The following is a 21,933-nucleotide window of genomic DNA, read 5'->3' as shown; positions in this document are numbered from 1 at the left end:
CTTTAAAAGAAGTATTTCTTTGCTAAGGGTCGCTCGCCCGTCCACTCGGCATTGCTCTTTTGCGCTTGACTCGCGAACTGCATTCTTTCTTATATTTTTTTCTTTTTTATGAACACTATCCTTGGAGTTTAAAAACTATATGTAGCCTGCTCAAGAGTCAGACCTTCTCGCAGCCTATTTCTCCATGCCCCAGGTGGACGTACTTCCAATGTCGTCTATCAAGAGGCTCTTCGTTAAATAAAATTAATTTTTTCACAGATGTGTGATACACTACAAACACACAAGTACAACTCATCACAATTTGACATTTTCCGTTTTTTCTAAGTGATGCAGTTAACACATGACCACAGTATCTTTTGTTAACTTATATTTAATTGTTATAATAATGTACAATAAAAAATGTAATGTAAATAATGTAAAAGTAATTTGTTTGTTAATTGTTAAATTGATGTATTATTTATACTCACAACCCGTACGAAGGACGGGTACACCTCTAGTAAAATAATAATTGCAAAATGACAGATGATTTATGAGCATTAGGAAGTGGTGCTGGGACACATGGGGAACATACTGCTGTTTCAACAGAACATTGGTCTGTCTTCTTCAGGCCAGATATAGTAAATTTTAATACATAAAAACAAAATACAAAACTACAAATACAAATCAAACAGTTTGCCCCTGAAGAAGAAACGTCCACCTTTCAAAAGCACTTGGGTTATAGGGTTTTTATCATTTTGTATTTGAGAATCAGTGTTTTACTTTTATTTTAGAGTTTAATATAGTGAATGGGACAGCCAAGATGGACCAACAGGTTTCTTGTTGCCCTTAAATTGTATGTATGTATATAATGGAAATTACTAAAATTTTGTTAGATTTGGAGAAAATTGATAAAAGGAATTACTTTGAAATTCCAAATTATATATTGTTCTATTTGGACAGTAGATCTACTAAAAGAGAAGGTGTAGTGGCTTTTTATATAAGTATGTTTTCTTACAGTAAAGCCATATTGGGCTATCTGCTGTGTCCACTGAGGGGAATCGAACCCCTGATTTTAGCATTGTAAATTCAAAGACTTACTACAATCCTACTGGGGGACGGTTTTTAAATAAGAGGTTATGTGCAACATGATAGGATTTAAGACATAAAAAGTGGTAGTTAAAAGCTTGAATTTGTATGGTCTACAACTGAAATTCAAGGGTATAAAAATTTTAATTGGCAATCGATTTATGTCACCAGACCAGAGAGACAGGGTCAGTGAGAAATTGTTTGATGAGACTAGTGTTTTTACTAATAAAAAATACTGATAGAATAATTATGGGTGACTTGTATTTTATAAACATTTATTGGGTTGAATGTAGCCAAACAATGAGTGAAAAATATTTCTTCAAGTGATTTATGATGGGTTTTTTTTTTAATACCAAATGGCCAGAGAGCCAACGAAGAAGGATTCCATTTTAGATTTATTGTTAACCACTAAAGAGCAGATGGTAGAGAGATTTGAAGTGGGAGAATATTAGGGAAAGAATGATCATTGTACAATTAGGTTTGATGTTTTGCTACATGTCGAGGTAAAAATATATGAATTTTTGCTCCAGATTTATTGAAAGCCAATTTTGTTATGAACAAAATTTAACATTAGTAAATAATAAGTTAAAATGGTGATGAAGAACAAATTTGGGAATTTTTTAAATGTAAATTCCTTTTAGTTCCTAATAGGCACATTAATAAAAAGTTGAAAATGATAAAAAGGAAGACCAAACATAATTGACTTACTAGTGACATAAAGGAGATAAGTGCCATAAAAGATTTGGTTAAAAAAGAAATTGGGTTATTCAAAAGGGCTTCTAAAAAACATCTTGCTGATAATGCCAAAACTAATAGCAAATAACTAATAGTAAAGATGTTTTTGAGTATGTTAATCCCATGTTCATGTGCTCAGCAGATTGATCGACCCTTCATCTTATATCTTAGGAGCTATACATAATATTGTTTACTATGGTTCTGAAATTACAACATGAATCTTCATGAAATTTATCAAGTCTGTTATACACGAAAAAAAGAGATTTTTAATAGTTTTTTTACTGAAGATTTGCTTGTAAATTTTTGAACCCTTTACTGAGTCAATCTGAGTGAAAGGCAATTTTCATGCTAAGAATAAAAATACTTCTTTTCATCTTATTTTTCATAATTCATTTGCATAACCTCTAGAACCTCATAAATAAATATCAAAAGTTTTTTCCATAAAACTAAATTTTATCTCTATTTACTCTACCCTAACTCTAACTGTTGCATAATCATCAATGTACAGTGAAACAAAAAGTTGAACAATACAAAATAAAATTAATATTATTTTTCCTCTACACTGACTGCAGTATTGATCAAATATGAACCAAGTTAATTATCTTAACACTTTCAACTTTAACATTTTAACATCTGCTATCTATTTTTTTAATGTGATCATTTTATTGCTGTACTTTTGACTCCCTACTGTGTGAAGAGCAAATTTGCAATGTAATGTTGAAGTGTTTTTACTAAAATCATTGCTGTGAACAGAAATTAATTTCTTAACATGTTTATACATTAGTTAGAAATCCAGGTAAATTTTCATTGTTTGTAATGTTCTGTTCTTGTGAGCGATAATTTTTTGTTTTCTAAAATACATAGTTAAAACTAACAAAAATTAGTTTTTGGGATCGCTTCAGTTTGAATCAATGAAACTTGTAGCAAGGGTTAGTGATTTTGTCTTCAAGAGTGCAAGTAAGTTTTGTAACATCATAAATACTAGGAATTGTGTTTTTTTTATTATTGTTTGTAATATGTTTGAACAAAAATAAGTAAAATTTAAGTTTTCACAAGTAAATAGTAATATCTGTATATAATGTATGATAATCAAAATGTCATTGTATTTGACAAAATACTTGTAAACTGAGCTACAGATTTGCACTTTGTAGACCAGTTTTTTTTCTGTATTATTATAAATTTGTTTAATGAATGTTTATTCTTTTATTTAGCTGGAAATTGCACAACCTTTTTCACAACTTGATTATGAATGTATGTCAATAAACTTAGCATTAATTCTTAGTTTATAATTCAAATTTTAATATTATATTTCTTAATTTTAAAGGAAATATATAATATCCCAAATTTCACCTCTCTGTATCATGTGACACATCTGCATGCTAAATTGCCCATTTCAGTTTTTTTCATTCTAACCCTTCATCTTCTGAGTTTGGTACAAGTTACCTATGCTATAGATATTGCCCATTCATAACATAAATTTCACTCTAAGCTTGTTGCTTTACTGAAATATATCTAAGAGCTTTGAGTGTTTGAATGCTTTTCACACTAGTTGTTATTGTTTGCCAGAAACAGTGTAATAGCTTGTCGTTATTTATTGTCTGGGGGATTATTGTTCCATAAGGCAAAATAAAAACAAAATGAAGAACTTTTTAATAAGAAAGTAAATGTTTTAAGCTGTGAATGTGTGTAATTTGTAACTTCATGGTTAATACTGAAAAGGAAATAACTGTGTTACTCAATTTATTTCATGTTTTTCAACCATTCTTTGTATTATACTAATGTGATGTTTCAGGAATGAAATATCCTGTTTGTATAGAGAAATATACAGATAGAATATGCAGTGTTAACAAAAACCTTCTGATTTTGATCGAGGAGGTTCCAGTGTTTATGCAACTGAAATATAAAAACATTAAAATGAAAATAAGTATTTTTATATCAACTATGAAGTTCTCCTTTCATGCAAACTGACTCAGTACATTCTCAGGCAAATCTTTGGAAGAAATACTTTCTGTACAACATGCTTTCTACATTCATGTAGAGTTAAAAATGTTACTGCTTATGTGACTGAGGGTATGAGTGTGGATTTGGTGTATCTAGATTTTCAGAAAGCATTTAATAAGCTGCAACATAAAAGTTTTGTTAAAAAGATTACCTCTGTAGGGGTGGGGGATAGATTGGCTCACTGGATGGATGGAAGAAAGCAGAGGGTTGTTATAAATAGAGTTCAGTCAAACTGGATTAATATCACAAGTGGGGTCTCTCCAGGGCTCACAGTTGAGAACTTTGCTCTTTTTTTGATTTACATCAATGACATAGATGAGGGAATGGTCAATAAATTATTTAAGTTTGCTAATGATATTGAGGTTTTGGTTGTTACTAATACTGCTACTTTACAAAAGTATTTGTATTATTTTGTGAATTGGATGAATGTATGGCAGATGGCTTTTAATTATAATAAATGCAAAGTAATGTATGTGGGATATCACAATTTGAATTATGAGTATAATTTTGAAGGGAATAACTTTAACAGTGTCATGTAAGAAAAATATATTCATGTTCTGGTTGATCAGTCTCTTAAACCATTCAAACAGTGTGGCAGGGCAAATAGGAATTTTGGTCGTATCTACAGAAATATTGAATACAAATCTTAAGAGATTATTATATTATTTTTAGGTCATTGGTTAGATCACGTTTAGAATATTGTATTCAGTCTTGGATTCCTTACCTTAGAAAGGACATTGAATTTTTGGAAAGGGTTCAGAATAGGGCTACTAGGATGAAAGGTTGTTATACAAGGATAGGTTAAGATCTCTGAACTCTTCTTTTAAAAAACTGAAGAGGTCGAGGGGATCTGATGGAAGTGTTTAGGATTGTTAAGGGAATTGATAGTGATGATACATTATCTTTTTCCATCGTATTTAATGGTGAGAAAGGTCAGTCTAAGAGACACAAGTATAAATTTTGGCAGGGTATGACAGCTTTATTTTTCTAACTGGGTGGTTAGCCTTTGGAATGGGTTGCCTTCAGATGTGGTGGATACATTTAACTTAATAGGAGCTTGATAAATATTTGAATAAGAACAAGGTTTGAGTTTGATTTTTTTTAAAGTTTAGTTTAGTAGATGGGATCTAGATGGACCAACCTTAAATCATATATATGTAATGTAATATGTGAGTAGAAAGATTGAGTGATTAAAAATGAAGCACAAGGACCCAACAAAGTTTTTCATCAGGATATTAATAGAGGTCAAAGATCAAATAATCAAGATTCTCTATTATTGTTGATAGATCAATAGAAAGTGAACAAGTGCCTCAGGATTGGAGAGTTCCTTATGTTACTTTTATTTATAAAATGGGTGATAAGAGTTGTCCTGAAAAACTATAGGACAACTAGTTTTCTGTAGTGGGAAGGATTCTAGGGAATCTGATCAAAGAAGTTAAATAAAATCATTTAGTGCAATATGATATCATTAATGAAAGCCATCATGGAACTCACCAAAGGTAAATCTTGCATTAATAATCTTATAAACCTTTTTTTGAGGATGATACCTATTATGTGGATAATGGAAAGAGTGTTGACTTGATATACTTAGATTATCTGAAAAGTTTTGATAGGGTGATACTGAAAAGATTAGCTAAGTAAATCACCTCAGTAGGAATTATAAAAATGAATTAATTAGCTTGTAGGATGGTTGGATGACAGAAAGCTAAATTTTGTTTGTAGTAGTCCATTCAAACTGGACCCTTGCTACTAGTGGAGTGCATCAGGGGTCTGAGCTTAGGCCTTTGTTTTTTCCTATTTGCATTAATGATATTGAAGGGGACATAATTAGTAAATTAGTAAAGTTTTTTATGACATTAAACTATTGAGAACTTTTGATTCTTTTAAGGATGTTGAGTTATTACAGAATGACTTGGATCAATTGGTAAGTTGGACAAATTATTGAAAATTGACTTTTACTTATAGTATGTGCAAGATAATGCATATGGGTTTTAATTTTGCTCACTCATTTAATTTTGCAATAGTATGAAATAAGAAAAGGATCTTGGCTTAGTGGTAGATAAGTTACTCAAGCAATTGAAACAATGCTCTTTTTCTAGTAAAAAGCTGATAGAATTTTAGAGTGTACTTATGCATTACAAGTCCAAAGAGGTAACCTATACTACTGAACAAATCACTAGTTAGGCCTTACTTAGAATACTGTGTACAGTTTTGGTCTCCTTATCTGTGAAAATATATTTGCTTATTGGAAAGGGTTCAGTGGAGAACTACTATAATGATTCTGAGATAGTAGAGCTATAGCTATAGGTTAACATTTTTGTTTTTCCTAACAGGGTGATTGACTTATAGAATGAGTTGCTGTTGGTAGGAGAGGAGGCCAGCACTTTACAATAGTTTAAGAAATGAATTGATTGTTTTAGCAAAACAAAGAGTGGATTTAAATTTTTACTTTTCTCAAAGTTAGGTGTGCAAAGTCAGCCTTGAGGGACCAGATGGTCCATTTTTGTTTTTGTTATCTTATTCTTCTAAAAAAATGAAGAGCCTCTTAATACTAGATTATGTTTTCCTTGACACATCTAGAACAAGTGAATTTACATAAGTGACTTATGTAAATTGTGCCTTTTAAATGTAACAAACATTTAACTTAAAACATTGACCTAAAAACGCATTGACATTATATACTTGTGCGTTGTTTATTCAGTAATAGATTTTAGCTTGTTGTTCTTAATACAGAAGAATAATTAATTATCAACAGATGTTTTTATCCTGTACAATGAACTGTGAAATTGTAAGTGGTACTCTTACTCTACATTTCAGAAGTGTTGGTATCAATAAACTTTTCACCAGTTTCATTTTGTCAGGTGTTTTATTTCTTCTTGTAACTATTATTTATAATTGATAAATGTAAGCTCAATAAACCAATACTTGTTTTGTAAACTAGGAACTGTTTGAGTGCCTGATAACCAACAAGAAAACATTTCAGAATAATATTTTTAAAGTTCTTACCACTGCATAAGATATCTTTATGAATAATAGATTATCTTTATTGTTAGTTTTCTTGGATATTTGATACACCATGCATTTCTACTTTCCTGTTTTGATAAAGTATTTTTATGAATTTATAATTTATTCTGTTTTTTGTGCAGGTTTCATAACACATGGTTAAGAAAGTAAGTTAAGTTTGTATAAACTTCAATAAGATCACCTCTTACTCTTCTTTTCTTAAGAGAAAGTATGATGAGAGATCCTAATCTATCCCTATGAGATAAACCTTTCTTCCCTAGAATCATTTTTGCATCCTTCTTTTGAATCTTTTCCTATTAGTCAATATATTTTCATAAATAACAAGGCCAAAACTACATAGTATTCACAGTTAGGCCTAACTAAGGATTTATCTAAAGATATAACTACCACTTTTGACTTGATTACACCTATTAATGCACTAAAATTTTATTAACTTTACCACTAGCATCAGTGCACTGTCTTAATGACTTGAGTGACTTATCCACCAATATGCCAAGATCATTTTCTTCAGTCACTCTATTAATTGAGCTTCCATCAACATGAAATGTGGGATCCAAATAATGAACCTCAGATAACTAGTCACCAGAAAATTAGACACTTAAAAAAATGATGAAGTAGGATGTTTAGACACTTCTTTATTATATAATAAAACAATAATTATAACAGATATGTTCCATGTACAACACTATATAAGCATAAGCATATGACACCATAAATTACACTCAAATGCCTAGCAGCCAAAAGATAAAAAATAACAATTATGATATGTCATAGAATGAAAATTTGGTAACTAGATAAATGTTATTTTTTAATCTATATATGCAGCACTAATTATGCACAAATAATGAAGCTTGTTTAAGTTTTCTCCATTTTATGAACTGTATATATCTAGGCATACGAAATGACCACTTTAATTTACTCCATTATATGAACTGTATAGATCTAGCCCTATTTTATTAATATTTTAAATCTACTACATTACTTGACATACATAGATCTAGGGTTATTATGTTCCCAGTTTAATTCACTCCATTATATGACCTTCAAAAGTTTAATGTCATCCACAAAATTTTCTAATTTTTTAATAATGCTTCTATCAGTATTATTAATGCAAAAACAAAAAAAGCAAAGACCCAAGCACTGACTCCCCAGGCACTCCAATTTGACTGTACTCTTAATAACATCCACCATCTTACAGTCCAATTATTTACTCTTTTCTGAACCCCTACTGAGTAACTTGAGAAATTCTTAGGTCCTCAGGCATCTATCTGCCCACTATCTTTTACCCTACCAAAATGAAACAAAGCTTGCATATCTGATTTTTGACATTTTTTAAAACCTAGGATAAAAAACTTCTCTGGCCTTGGTGTTTAATCTCTCAATCTTTTTCTTCTTTTTTTTTACCACCAAGTGTATGAACAAATAAAATAAAACATTATCTTCACATGAGTTAATTAAAAAAACTTTGTTTAACAACAAACAAACATGATAGCATTACTTAACTTGGACAGTTGGAATAATTGAAAATAGTAAAAAATATAGAAACCCTAATCACTTTGTTCTATTGCTAACAGAAAATAAAACATTTAAAAAATTTAGCCATTACATAGTATTCAGCAAAAGTCTTATAAGGGTCCAATCCCCATTCTCACATTTTGCTTACCTTTAACATAATTCAAAAATACCTTTGCTACTAGTTTTAATATCATGATCTGTTGGCCTACATTGTATAACATTTAGGAGCTTCTACCCTAGAAACTCCTGATTGTACCTCGTATAGATTAAAGTTTTTGACTAGAATTTTTTACGTCTTCATTCCCAACAGGATGTTGTTTATCCATGAGAAAGAAGATATCCCTTACCCTCTTTTAAAAACTTTATCAATGTGAAATAACTTGTAATCTAGAATACCAAAATAATTCCTTTTTATCAGTATTCTTCAAAACTGCCCAAATTATAGTAATTTAATTTATATTAGTTTTTCATTTCAACTTTAAAATTGAACTCATTCATTTTGTTCTCAATAATAACATTATAACAATATCACTTAAGCTTTCTTTAAATCTAACATAATTATCTTTAAAACTGTTAGTTAACTTATTCTCTAAGTTTTCCATTCTTTTTATTACCCTAGTGATCTTATTAATTTTATTCTTAATTTCCCAACCTACCTTACCACTATGAAATTTTAGTTTAAATTTTAAAGAGTTTCATAGAGCTTTCTTGAACATCTTGCAAGTTCATCTACTTAAGTGGATCCCATGTGTTGCATATAATTTTCCCTTACTTTGAAAGCTGTCTCGTACATCCAACCAACCCACCTGCTTGTCTAAGCACATCCCTGATAATCTTTCTTTTAAGCCTTGGTTCCTGTTAAGTAATTCATTCCTGCATCTAGCGCAATAGTGCACTCTTGAAATGGACACGCATCTGTTTCCATTCCTAAACCTTTGAAGGAATTATTTATGCTTTTTAAGCAGCTTTTCTGATTTGAAACTTCAAATGAGTTATTTATTTTGGGAATGGTGTTCTCTAGAAAATTTTTAAGCATTTAACCACAATACACAAGGTATTAAGGGCCACTGGAAACCACCTGTTGGGCTAGGGGTAGCCCCTTGGGGAAAGTTGAGTATCAAGGTTCAGCATTTCTGTTAACTGGTAAATACCAGTTGGAAACTGTTTCAAAAGCTAGTTGACCAGCAAAGATGGAAGTCATCAGTCTTATGTGTTAAAATCAGCTTTTATCTTTTTTTGAAGTTCATGGAAGTCACCAGTCAGTCTTGTGTGTTGAAATCGCCCTTTATCTTTTTTTTGAAATTCATGGTGTGGCATGTGAATGGAGGTAATCAAGGTTTATCCTATTTTACTGTCAATAACACAAAGCATGCTAAAGCAAATAATATTGATCATAGTGGTTTAGAATTAACGTGCTAGCGTTTTATAAAATTTAAAATTGGGTTAGTTCTGAGTCCAGAGAGCAGTATCATACAATTATATTTTCACCTATAGTTAAATCTATATTCATTCCTAGAATGTAATAAATTACTGACAATAAATGTATTTTGCTGTGCCATTCTCTATGGGTGGTCATTAGCAGATTATCATAAAACATCTGTTTAAATGAAATTGTGGAAAACTATTAGGCAATTACATTTAAGTAAATGATGTTCATGTATTTAGAGATATCTATATCGTCAACATAGCTGTATATAGAAATAATGGCTGTTACATTATCAAAACAACCAATGTAAACATTTTTTTCTATTAACACATGTATGCTTATTGATTTATTAAGAGTTAAGAGTGAACAGGCATTAAGTAATGACTGTTTTGTGTTGTGACTGGTAATATAATTAGTAATCAGTCATTGTGACTAGAATTGTTTTTTTCTCTCTAGCAGAAAGGCTAAGCCTACGAAGATATTGGGATGGAGTATTTTAATTTCCATAAACAAAACAAAATAGATAATAGATGAAAGTAACAGTTCAATTTATTTAAGTCCTAATATAATTATGGCCTGGCAGGTGGTTAGGGCGCTCGAATCCCCGTCACACCAAACATGCTCACCCTTTCAGCCGTTGGGACATTATAATGTGATGGTTCATCCCACTATTTGTTGGTAAAAGAGTAACCCAAGAGTTGGCGGTGACGACTAGCTGCCTTCCCTCTAGTCTTACACTTCTAAATTAGGGACAGCTAGCGCAGATAGTCCTCGTGTAGCTTTGCGCGAAATTCATAACAAACAAACCTATTAGAATTTCTCTCCCAAGTGTAATTCCAAAAGAATAAAGAAAATGAAAAACAGCTCATCAGTTATCACTTACTTATTATGTTGAAAGTTCTGAAAAGGAGCTATACTGTATCTGAAATACATTGTGTTTGCTGTTCTCTGTTCGCTGCAGGTTGAAACCTGACTTTTAGCATTATAAGTCCACTGTGTCTGAAACACATTGTGCTTGCTATTCTCTGTCCGCTGTAGGTTAAAACCTGACTTTTAGTATTATAAGTCCACTGTGTCTGAAACACATTGTGTTTGCTGTTATCTGTCGAATGCAGGTTGAAACCTGACTTTTAGTGTTATAAGTCCACTGTGGCTGAAATACATTGTGTTTGCTGTTCTCTGTCTGCTGCAGGTTAAAACCTGACTTTTAGCATTATAAGTCTACTGACAAGGGCAAATACATTGTGAGAATCACATGTATAACTCTGGACTTTTCAGGTTTAAACCAAGTTTTATGTTCATATATTTGAGTTGATACTACCCAAGTTCAGATTAATTTGAATCAAAATAATCTTAATATCAGCTTTCCCATGATTTTTTTAAAAATCATTTTCAGTTTTGAATATCAGATTGATGCAGGTTTAAGGAGAAAATTTTGTTGTGGTGATATATTAGGCAGATGCAGTCCAATTTTCTTTGGATTGGCTGACTTGCATGCTTCAAATTGTCATGATTCTGATGAATTTTGGGAATATTTGTAATATATGTTGTATATACTATTTGTATATGTGAGTTACTTGTTAACTTGTGACATTGTTCGTTAGAACTAGGCTACTAACTCAATTAATAAATTACTTGTGGACTTCAATTACATCGATTAGTGCCATCTACATTAATCAATTAATCAAAATTATATTCTGAAAATAATCAACTACAGATATTCAAATAATCAAAATATTACTATTATGATTTGTTGTTATTAATTTAGGTTAATTCAAGATTATTCAGCTTAATCACTGTGTCGATTCAGGAAAATAAATTTAGTGTTTACGATTATGACTATTTTTGATTATTCCAATTATTGAAGTGCATGTGAGAATAATGAATTTATTGAATGTAATTGATTAAGAGCCTGACAATTTATGAGTTAACAAATTCCACTAATCCCCTAGCTCTATTGTCTGTTATGGTATTTGTGGGCTAAATGGTTGAGTACGAAAAATACTTGTTACAATGGTTTTGTGGATTTTTGATGTTGAGAAAAATATTTAGTGCCCAAGCACTTAAAATTAAAGAAAATCACAATGAAGTAATCTAATGTAGCTGGAAAGAAAAGTTTTCAGATAGTACTTGATACTATAATGTATAAGCATTTTCACTAGAGTTACAATGTAGTAGCCCTAACTTGCTTGTTGGGTAACTCCCAAATTTATATATGTGTGTGTGTGTGTGTGTGTGTATAGAATAAGTTGTTACTTTTAATTAACTACATTGTTTCACTTTGTTCAGTATAATAGTTGTTTTAAGTGCTGTAGCTTAACTCCTAGTGACAGTTTGTAATCTTTTGACAATAGATATTGTAGTTACACAAGTTATGAAAAGTATATGCTTACACAGAAAACATTACTTGACATGTGCTATTTTGTTCGGTACAATACTAGATACAAGAATACTTTTCTAAAACTAATAGGACACATATATGTAGTATAAGCAAATACATTTAAGACTAAACTTCTCTTTTTTTGTGTATCTTTGTTTAAGTACATTAATATAAACATTTTTTCATTTCAACACATACATATATAACCTTACATATGTATTCTAAGTTGTATGTGTTTGCTTATGATTTATTAATCAGGTCAGCTTTATATACGTTTATAACTGCCGTTTTCTGTTACAGTGTGTTTAATGGTTAGTATAAGAATTTATGGCATCATTATCACTAGATCTCGCTGTTTTTGTTATTCTCTTTCATGACAAGATTTGACCTAGATTTGTCCGTGTGTGTAGGAATACATGTATATTTTACATAACATGGTTAAAAAATTTACCTTCGTTTAGTATTGTTTCATTTGTTAAATGTCTCTCCACATACGTTTTAACATGTGCCATAATTCTGGTTTTGTGTCAGAATTTGTCCTCTGTATTTGGCATCTTTATTCTATATGTGGCTTCATTTTATTGATCAGAAAGTCTAAAATTATGGACACAGATCTTGCAGGATATTCTTTGAAGTCATCCTCTGCAAAGAAAGCAAGTGATTCTTGCCTGATGAGTAGTTAACTGGAAACTTTGCAGCTGCTCTATTTTGTTCAGTTCTTTGCACTTCCTAGTTTATATTATTTTCAGGTTTCATTTTATTGGCTTTAATTACATTTTAACATTGCATGATATCACTACATTGCTAAAATATGTTTTACTCAGTGAAAGACTTTGTGGTGAATGTTCAAAACATAATTTGTGTTTAAAGAGTTATCTGCCAGAGGTTGTTATTAATAAACATTAGAATGAGTTCCTGCAGACAGTTATCTTTTTCTTTCTATTAAGCCATTTTCAATTGCTTCATTTATCTCAGTCATTAAAAGTAATTTATTAGTTTTGAATTAAATTACAGGTACATGCAAGGTTTTTGTTTTTAACCATAGCATAGCAGCTCACAGAATGGCTCCGAGTTTTTTTTTTTCAAGTACAAACTTTTAGTTCATAGTTCCATCTCGTGACTGATTTGAGATCTAATTACAGCTGAGGCTATTGAGGATTCTCTTGTTTTGATAATCTCCACTTATTTGCTTACATAAAAAGGAAATCTCTGTATATAAGTCTTCTGTTACTTAAAATAAAAAAACATTGATTATATCAGTCTTTCGTTTCAACTTGTACTTTGAACTTATCCGTTTTATTCCTTATACTTCTAACATTAGAATGATATTAACTAAGTTCATCTATATCTCTAACACTTATTTTGAAACTACTATTTAAATATTCTATTTTCTCTATCCAAAATAAAACATTTATATGTACTTCAAGTGCTTTAAAGTTAATGTATACTGTATGTGCAATATGTTCCTTATTAAGTAATGTATATGTAGGTTATGTATTACACAAGAACGTTATAAGAATACACTGAGTCTTGTGTCTTGCTTTAAATTGTCCCGGAATTATTTTTTTTTAAATTAATGCATGATAACTTATCAGATTGTTATTTGAACAAAAACTGATAAAACTTGTGAAAAATGCGAGTTTGTTGTTAGTGTGACTGTTAAGGAGTCCATTGTATGTTCATAATCATGAAGAGTTTAAAGGAAGTTCCTTAATGCTAACATTGCTTGTGTCAGTGTTTTTCCGGTTTACCAATTGTTCCACCATTGTGTGCTGTCTACGTTGGCTGTAAATGGTTCTATGGTAAGAACATCTGGAAAAGAGTTGTTTCATATTCACTCAGTCTATGTTTTTTGTCTCTCTCATCTACCTGCAGAAGTGTTTTCTTAACTGTACATGATTAATTGGTAATGTTTAGTTTGATATTAGCTACTGTAGTTAAAATATATTTTACAGACAGTGTAAATCATGATGATACAAGTATGTTTTATAAGCTTATCTTATTTTGAAAAAATTTTTGTTTTGTTATTATAAAGGAAAAATAAATCAAATTTTACATGTAAAACAATATTCAATATATGGCTTTGTGGGAATTTTATTTTTACTTTGTTTTTTATAAATGTCGTGTGTGTTGCTGTTTTTTAGGCCTGTACAGTATGTATCTCTGTGGATTTTATTAATATTCTGTGTGTTTATGTAAAAATCATGAAACAATGGTACATAATAAGAAAGCATAATATAGAGAAAGATGTTTTCATTTTTGGTAGTTTGATATTTGAAAACTGAAACCTGATGGGGGGGGGGGTCATGGATATACAGCAACTGTTTTGGTAAAGATCTTTTTTTTTATGTAATTGTAGTTAACTTTTTTCTGCTTCAGGTAATGTAAGGTTCTTTTGAGTCAAGAAAATCAGGGTGGTTCAAAATTTTTTCAAATTCAATGCACAGATAAATTGTTAGAATACAGTTGGAAGTTCACCTGATTGGATGGCTTTTGCCTATTATTGCATCACCATCAGTATTTATGGTCACTCACTTGAACACATCACTTAGCAATATAACTAAGGTAATGGAAACTGTTCATTTCTTTCTTCCATTTGGTCCATGTTGATTTTTAATGTCCAGACAATAATTGATTTTCAGGCCCCTAATTCTTAAGATATTTTGTTATGGATATGTTGAATCGTGAAACTGTCCTTGAGTTGGATAACATGGATAATCTGATAAACCTTATGTTCATCCAATTGTTATTGTAAACTTTATATCAATTAATAAAATGTTAAGTATGTAATAGACTGTTTTTAACATAACAAAAGTATAGTAGGCTTATATTAAGCTGTTTTTTTCATAATTTTATAAACTATTTTCTTATAGATTCCTTTTATGATTGTTTGACCAGAGTCACAACTTTTTTGTATTGTCATGTGGTTGTCACTGCATTTTCAAAGGAGAGAGTGGAGTCTACTAGTACTTTTACTGATGGTTTTTAAATTCAGCTATGAACAAGGTTAGTAACAAGTTTTAAAATATGTATATCTAAATCAGCATTGTGAAGTGACTTGTAATATTTATTGTCTGAAATGATGAAGTGATGTACATTATATAATAAACTTTTTACTGTTTCAACAGTTTATCAAACTATGTGAATATATATATATATATAGTAGAAAGAGATTAAGATATAGGGATGCATAGGTAGAGAAGCTCAGTTTTATCTTTTTTGATTGAATTACTATCATTTAATCATTGTTCAACAAGAATGTTCGAGCATGTAGCCATTGGGTGTTGTGATTTCTTCTTACAATTTTCAGTGGAATTTCACCAAAACTTTAGAAAACAGTTTGACATTATGTAACATCTTTTGAACTTAAAGTTTTATACAAGTATGTTATTATTTTATGTCAATATCTATAATTGCAAGTGAATTTTCTCAAACCTTGTAAGGATTAATCTTATGTTTTAGCCTTGGCTGTTCATTATGCCCAAAATGATTCTAATGTTAGTTGTCAAGATCACAAAGATTTTGTGATTTGTTGGAAACTTGGGTAAGTATTGTACATGAGTCCTTATGCATTAGGGTCCAGATGATGCTAAGATGGTTAAAAAGAAAGTTTTTCTTTTTTTTTTTCTTTTACTGTTTTCTGTACTTAGTCAACTTCATTACTAATATAATGCTGTTATATTTGCTATAATGAAAACTATGTTTCCCAAACATACTTACTTCCACTGATTATAGCTATTTCTCGATCTCCAGGGTTTCCACTCTTTGCCCATCTAAGCATTGAAAATACTTGCTCCAGTCTTTTATACCCTGCTCAAATGCTCTTGGCAAATTCTAATTTGCAAAATTCTTCACCAACTTCAATGCGCCCTCTATCTAGGTACTGTATATAAGCACCTCATTCAGATAATGTAATCACTCGACAAAGCATTCGGCACAGGTTTCTATAAACAGGAGTGTTGTGATTATTAAGACTTTGAACATGGTTGGCATTACTACAGTTATATCATTGTTTATATTTATAAGTTACTTTAACAAAAAAATTAAAGTACTTATGGGTATGAATTCCTATGTTAATGTTTCTACTATGGAGGCCAACCAGACCTCATCTCTTCCACCTCTGCTATCCTGTGTTTGTCAATGGCCAGGGGAGGGGGTCACTCTCAGTTGAAACTGTCCATGATATGATCTGTTGTGAGGTGGAGATATATATGCGGACCAAGGGTGTCTTTCCAGGGGTTTCTGAGGTGGCTTTTGTAAATGATCCGGGACCAGCTGGGGAGAATTTAAACTCGCTTTTTCCAGCTCCTTTATTTACTAGGTAGGCCTCTAACAGAGGATCATCTTGATTAGCCATATCCAGCCTCTTTTCTTCAGTTGGTTACTCGGGTTTCTGAGGTTTTGGGGGTCTTTCCTATTGCGCTTGACTCTACTCCTTTCTTGGCAGAAAAGACAGCAAGTGACTAGTTGGTTTTTTCTCATTCTCCTGATACTGCTGTTCATGCTGGGAGATTTGCTGTTCAGTTACATGAGGGGATAGCTCTGCATGTTCCCTACGTTTATCAGAACAGCATGCTTTGGCTTATCACTGCCTGGAGGAGGTATATTTAGATTCTCAGTGGATGGACCCCTTTTTGCCCCTGTGGGGGTCTAGATTGGAACCTGTGATCACTTTGAACAGATCACAGTTTTCTCAGATTCTTCTTATTCTCACGACTGTCTTGTAGCATTTATCTTCAATCCAACTTTTGTTGGAAGCCTATCACATTCCTCTCAGCAATTTGAGGACGAGTTCGGAATTTTTGCTGACATCTATCTCAGTCAGATTGTCTTCTTCACTTCTTTCTCTGGTTTTCTGGCTGGTTTGTTGTTGGGATTTATTGGGTAGAGACACTTTGTTAGAAAGTGTTTGTTTACCATATTCTGCCCTCAAGGATTTATAAGAAGCTCCTTTTCTCCATCCCATGTTGTTTGCCGGAGTTCCAGAGACATTAGAATCATGAATTGATTCTACTCATTTAAATTCTTCTTTATTGTCACTGGCTTCTTCCCTTTCTGGCACTAATTTGTTGGCTCATAGTGTTTCCCAACTCCCTCCTTTGGTTCCCAGGTCTACTGGTTCCCATAATAGAGACTATTCATATTCTGGAGGATCTTCAGCTCAGGCGGACCATCGACAGTGGTGTTGGTGACTATCCTAGGAGCAGTGGGAGCACGATTACATCACTCTCTGAACTTCTGGAGTTCTTTCACCAGGGATCCATGGGTACTCGATGTTCTGGCTTCAGGGTTGGTCATTCAATTTACATCATCTCCACCAGGAATGGATAGCTTATCTTCAAGGTCAGGAGTTCCAGGGTATTTGGACAGGAGATGAGTCTACTCTTCATATCAATGTTCTTGGACTCCTTGCAGTACAGTGGGTTATGGTTCAAGGGCTGTCTCTCTTGAGGTAAAAAGTTGTCATGATACATTCTGACAATTCCATGGTGGTGTCTCAGATTTCTCGTCAATGAGGCTCACACTCTTAAGACCTTTGTTTTCATACCTTGGATCTTATCTACTGGCGTCATTTCCATCGTATCAGTCTTTTAGCATGTGATGTTCCAGGAGTGATGAATTTAATTGCAGATCACTTGTCGTCATCTAACTGGATTCTTCCTACAGAATGGATGCTACATCATGAGGTTTTTCAGTGGATTTGCTCTCAGTTCGGGTCTCAAACGAATGATGCCTTAGTGATTCATTGGAATTCTCAGCTGCAGTTGTTTTGGTCTTCGATACCTCATCCTCAAGCATTGGCAGTAGATGTGTTCAGTCAGGACTGGACAGGTTTAAATTTGTATGCCTTTCTCCTGATTCAGCTATTGCTCCAGGTTCGGACTATTTTTTCCCTTATTCCACTCCCTGTTGAGTTCTCTTGGTTGGACCACATTGGCCAGCTCAAACATTGTTTCCGCTTCTTCGGTATCTACAGGAATGTCCACCTCTACCTCTTCCACATTGGCAGTCTCTGTTGAAACAACCTTGATCATACATTCTCCACCCAGATGTTCAGAAACTCAATCTTCATGCTTGGAAGTTGTGCGGTCCTTTGGCTGACATACGAGTTAAACTTCTAAAGTTTCTCTGTATTTAACTAAATCTCTCCATAGGCCAACCACGACTCTTTATCAAAGGAAATGGAATACTTATCATCAGTAGTGTATTAAAAGGAATTTAAACCCTCTTCATCTTAAAGTATCTACCATACCCCATTTTGTGACTTGAGAGGGGTCTTGCTTCATCTATGGAGGCTTTATATAAGGCATTCTTATCCACTATTTGTCAGTATTTCAAATATTGGAAAGTCTTGAATCCTCAGTACTATCAGGTTTACTCAAATCCTTTCATATTCCTTGACCTAAATTACCTTTTCAATTTCCGAATTGGGCTTTTACAGTTGTTTTACATGCATTGTCTCATCCTCACTTTGATCCCTTAGCTTCATGTTCTTAGTTTCACCTTTCTTTTAAATTATAATTTTTGTTGTTGTTGGCTTGTGGACTCTTCAAATTTCACATTTGACTTGCTTTACCCCCAATAGGTCTTTTCTTTCCAATACTCTGGCAGCCAGGGAAGAGGAAAGATCCTTCTCATCAATTCATATGCCAGCCATTTCTCACATTTATGACTGATCCAATCCTGATTGTTTGTTATGTCTTGTTAGGGCCCTCAAGTGTTATGTGGCTCATACTAACTCATTTTGAGGTAGTAGAAATCAATTGTTCATTCATCCATTGGAATCCTTCTATTTCCCATGATTTATTTACCATTACCCTAACAAGGTGGCTTCTTAAATTGATTCACATGGCCTATAATGGATTGTTGTTACAGGAGAGGAATCTTTTGCATGTCACATATTGCCAGATTTGTCATATCTGTATGTCATTAGCCACCAGGTTGAATTGCCCTCTGGAGGACATGCTGTGGGCTGGTATGTGGACTACTATTAATACTTTCCTATCTTATTACTTACATATTCTGGCAGTTTCCTCTTCTGAGGGTTTTTGACTACCCCCACATCTGTTAGATTTTAACCAGAGGTGAGTATTTTCCATGATCATATACTCTTTTATCTCCAGGGTCCCTTTATTTGTCAATGGATCCCAGGCAGGTATGTTTTCTCTTTTCATTTCCACACTAGCAACCACTTTCACTATAATTACTACAGGCTGCAACAGGCTCTGTCAAAATGGGGTGTTCCATAAGACCATCTAGGTGCCTATTGGATGGTATTTCCTTCTTATTATGGACTGCCACTCATGGACTATTATGAGTAAAGCTAAAGGGGATCCTGCCCATCCCTGATAATCTTCAGGTGGAATAAATCAGGGTCAGTTTGATTTTAAAAATGTAGGGAACTTGGTTCACCTATTGCACAGTTTCCAGAGCACTTTTCCTCAGAGCTCTCCAATTCATATTACTCCCCCCCCCCCCAGACTCTATTAGTGGACATCTAATTCGTTGCTCTTTTTGTCAGTGAATATAATGTCACATCTCTTCCTCTTCTCCTGCGTTTGGTCTCAGCTTTTGCTGACAGTCATTGTTCGTTTTGCTACCACACACTCTCTTCTCTGTGCTCCTCTTCCCATTTCATTTTCTACTCCCTCTGACCTTGTCTATGGTCTTTTTAACCAATTTGCTGTTGGCCATAATTGATTTGGATACCTTTTTTACACATCCCTCTTGATCAATCTTCCATATGTTTTTCCTGTTCTATCTATCAGATTTGCATTTTTCATTTCTTTGCTTTTCCCTTGAACATAGCCCTGGCCTCTTTTGTATTCATTTGTATCATGAGGGCCTTCGCTCACCATATTCAAGGTCCAGAGCTGATATTCTTTTCTTGGTCGATTGACTTCTTTTGGCCCATTCTTGGATGGTATCCTCTTCTCACACCTCTTTTTCTTTTATAGGAGGCTACTCAGTTGGGGTGGCTTGTCATGAGATCTACATCCTTTCTCATGCCCACTCTGTATTTAGTACTTCTGGGCATTTTATTTATCTCTTGTCTCAGCTGAGTTCAGCCTAATCCTCTTTGCCTGTGAGCATGATGTATCTCTCTCTTGCTCTCTTGACTAGTCTGCACTCTAATAGTGGAGTGGTCTTTACACCTCCAGGTCATTCGTTGGGTTGCTCTTAGTTGAACACATCTCTCATAGATGCTTTAGCCATTCTTCTTAACTCCAGGCTCTCTCTCTTCTGGTCCTCTGTGCTTCATTTTTTCAGCTATGGCTGTCGATTCACTCAGTATCAGTTTGTCTCACCTCTTTCTATATGCCTATCCTCTTTGTCTCCTTCCTTAGGTCCTTGCCTTGTAGGGTCCTATTGTTGGTGCCTCTTTAGTCAGCTCAGCTTTGCTTTCCATCCCCTTTCTCAGCTCAATATCCTCTCTCTATTATTTTAACATCACACATCCCTTTTTCATCAAGGAATATTATCCCTTCATCTTCATATGTGAGACTTATCTGGTCTTTCGGCCATTAGGCCGGACTCGTCGATCGTGTGACATTCTTCTTGTCACATTCCTTTCACCCTTCCACTATGTCTGTCTATCAACAACAGTGGCAGGTTTTTTTACATTGGTCCCTCTGCCACTCATTTCCTCCATACCATCCTTCTGTGAGCCACTTTTCTGCCCTTTTACCCAGCTGTTAGTCCATGATTTGTTGTCTTTGCCATTATTGGTTATTGGGTGGCCTTGTTCATTGCTATTTGCCTCTCCTGGTACCACAGGATGTTTCTTTTCCTGTCATCTCCTCTTTGTTCTGCTCCTTCTCTGAACTTCTCACCCAACTTTCATGCCTGACTGGGACCTTAATATGGTTTTTTACACTCTCACATTTGCCCTGTTTGAGCCATTAGCTTCTTGCTCTTTGTTCTATCTTTCTTTTCATACTTATTTCTCCCTTCTTGCCTGTGATTGCTATCATTCAAATGTTTGGGCTATTAATGCTCCTTGCACCATCTTCCACCACACTTGTATACTTTTCTCCCCAGACCAGTCTTTTCTTCCTAAGACTTCTACTGCTTGAGAAGGTAATCATACTTTTTTTTTATATATCTCCCTTTCTTCAGCCCTGTGTCCTGTTCATGTTGCTTGGTATTGCTTCCCACAGACTTCTCCCCTTTTTGGGTCCTTGCCATTGAATATCTCTACCCTGGGACCCCTCTTCTTCCAGGGACCTCTCACTTTCTACACTTAGTGGAAAGGTGCATTGACTCTGGTTGGTATGTTCATCTCTAAATGTGGATGCTCAAAGGTTCATTGATGTTTGTTTGGATTCAATTTGTCACCTTTCTAATTTTCTTGCATCTCATCTTCACCAGCCCCATGACAAGATCATCCAGATGGGTGTGTGGATGACTCTCCCTATATTCATCTCTTCTTATCTACATCATCTGACTTTTTTTAATTTTATATAACCCCACCAAATGGCTGGTGTTGCCTCCCAGGGTATACTTACTCAAAATGCATATCAAGCCAAGATAATGGAAAGTGCTCATACCATCCATCCTGGCTCTACCAGTGCCCACTGCGAGATGTGGTGTTCTGTAAGACTACTTGAAGTATCCTCGTGGTATCTCTATTTGCTCAGTTGTTTGACCCAGGCCATACCTATTATATTGAGTATCACTGACCTTGTAACCATTTTGTGCTTGTTATAGTTTTCATGCTATAACTTTAAAATTAGTAACCGAATGTTAACGAAATTTTTCAGTTTATCAGTAAACATTATAATGC

The 21,933-nt window shown here is 33.4% G+C and overlaps 1 protein-coding gene across 5 annotated transcripts in view; it reads left to right on the top strand.

The window, feature by feature from the left end:
• LOC106467307 (protein lev-9-like) overlaps positions 1–21,933 on the top strand; it is a 63,062-nt gene that overhangs the window by 7,025 nt on the left and 34,104 nt on the right. For 3 of the 5 annotated variants that reach the window (XM_013927648.2, XM_013927647.2, XM_022395470.1), the window contains exon 2: positions 15,020–15,152. In XM_013927648.2, coding sequence (XP_013783102.1) covers positions 15,068–15,152 — 85 coding nt within the window. In that variant the 5' untranslated portion in view covers positions 15,020–15,067. Of the gene's footprint in view, positions 1–13,835; positions 13,949–14,421; positions 14,476–15,019; positions 15,153–21,933 lie in introns of those variants that run through there. The other 2 variants (XM_022395468.1, XM_022395469.1) reach the window with 2 other exon arrangements.

Source organism: Limulus polyphemus, unplaced genomic scaffold, assembly GCF_000517525.1.
Source record: "Limulus polyphemus unplaced genomic scaffold, Limulus_polyphemus-2.1.2 Scaffold2562, whole genome shotgun sequence".
In the NCBI taxonomy this organism is placed as follows: domain Eukaryota; kingdom Metazoa; phylum Arthropoda; class Merostomata; order Xiphosura; family Limulidae; genus Limulus; species Limulus polyphemus.
Note: the sequence above shows the minus strand (reverse complement) of the source record. Positions and strands in the feature narration are given on the sequence as shown.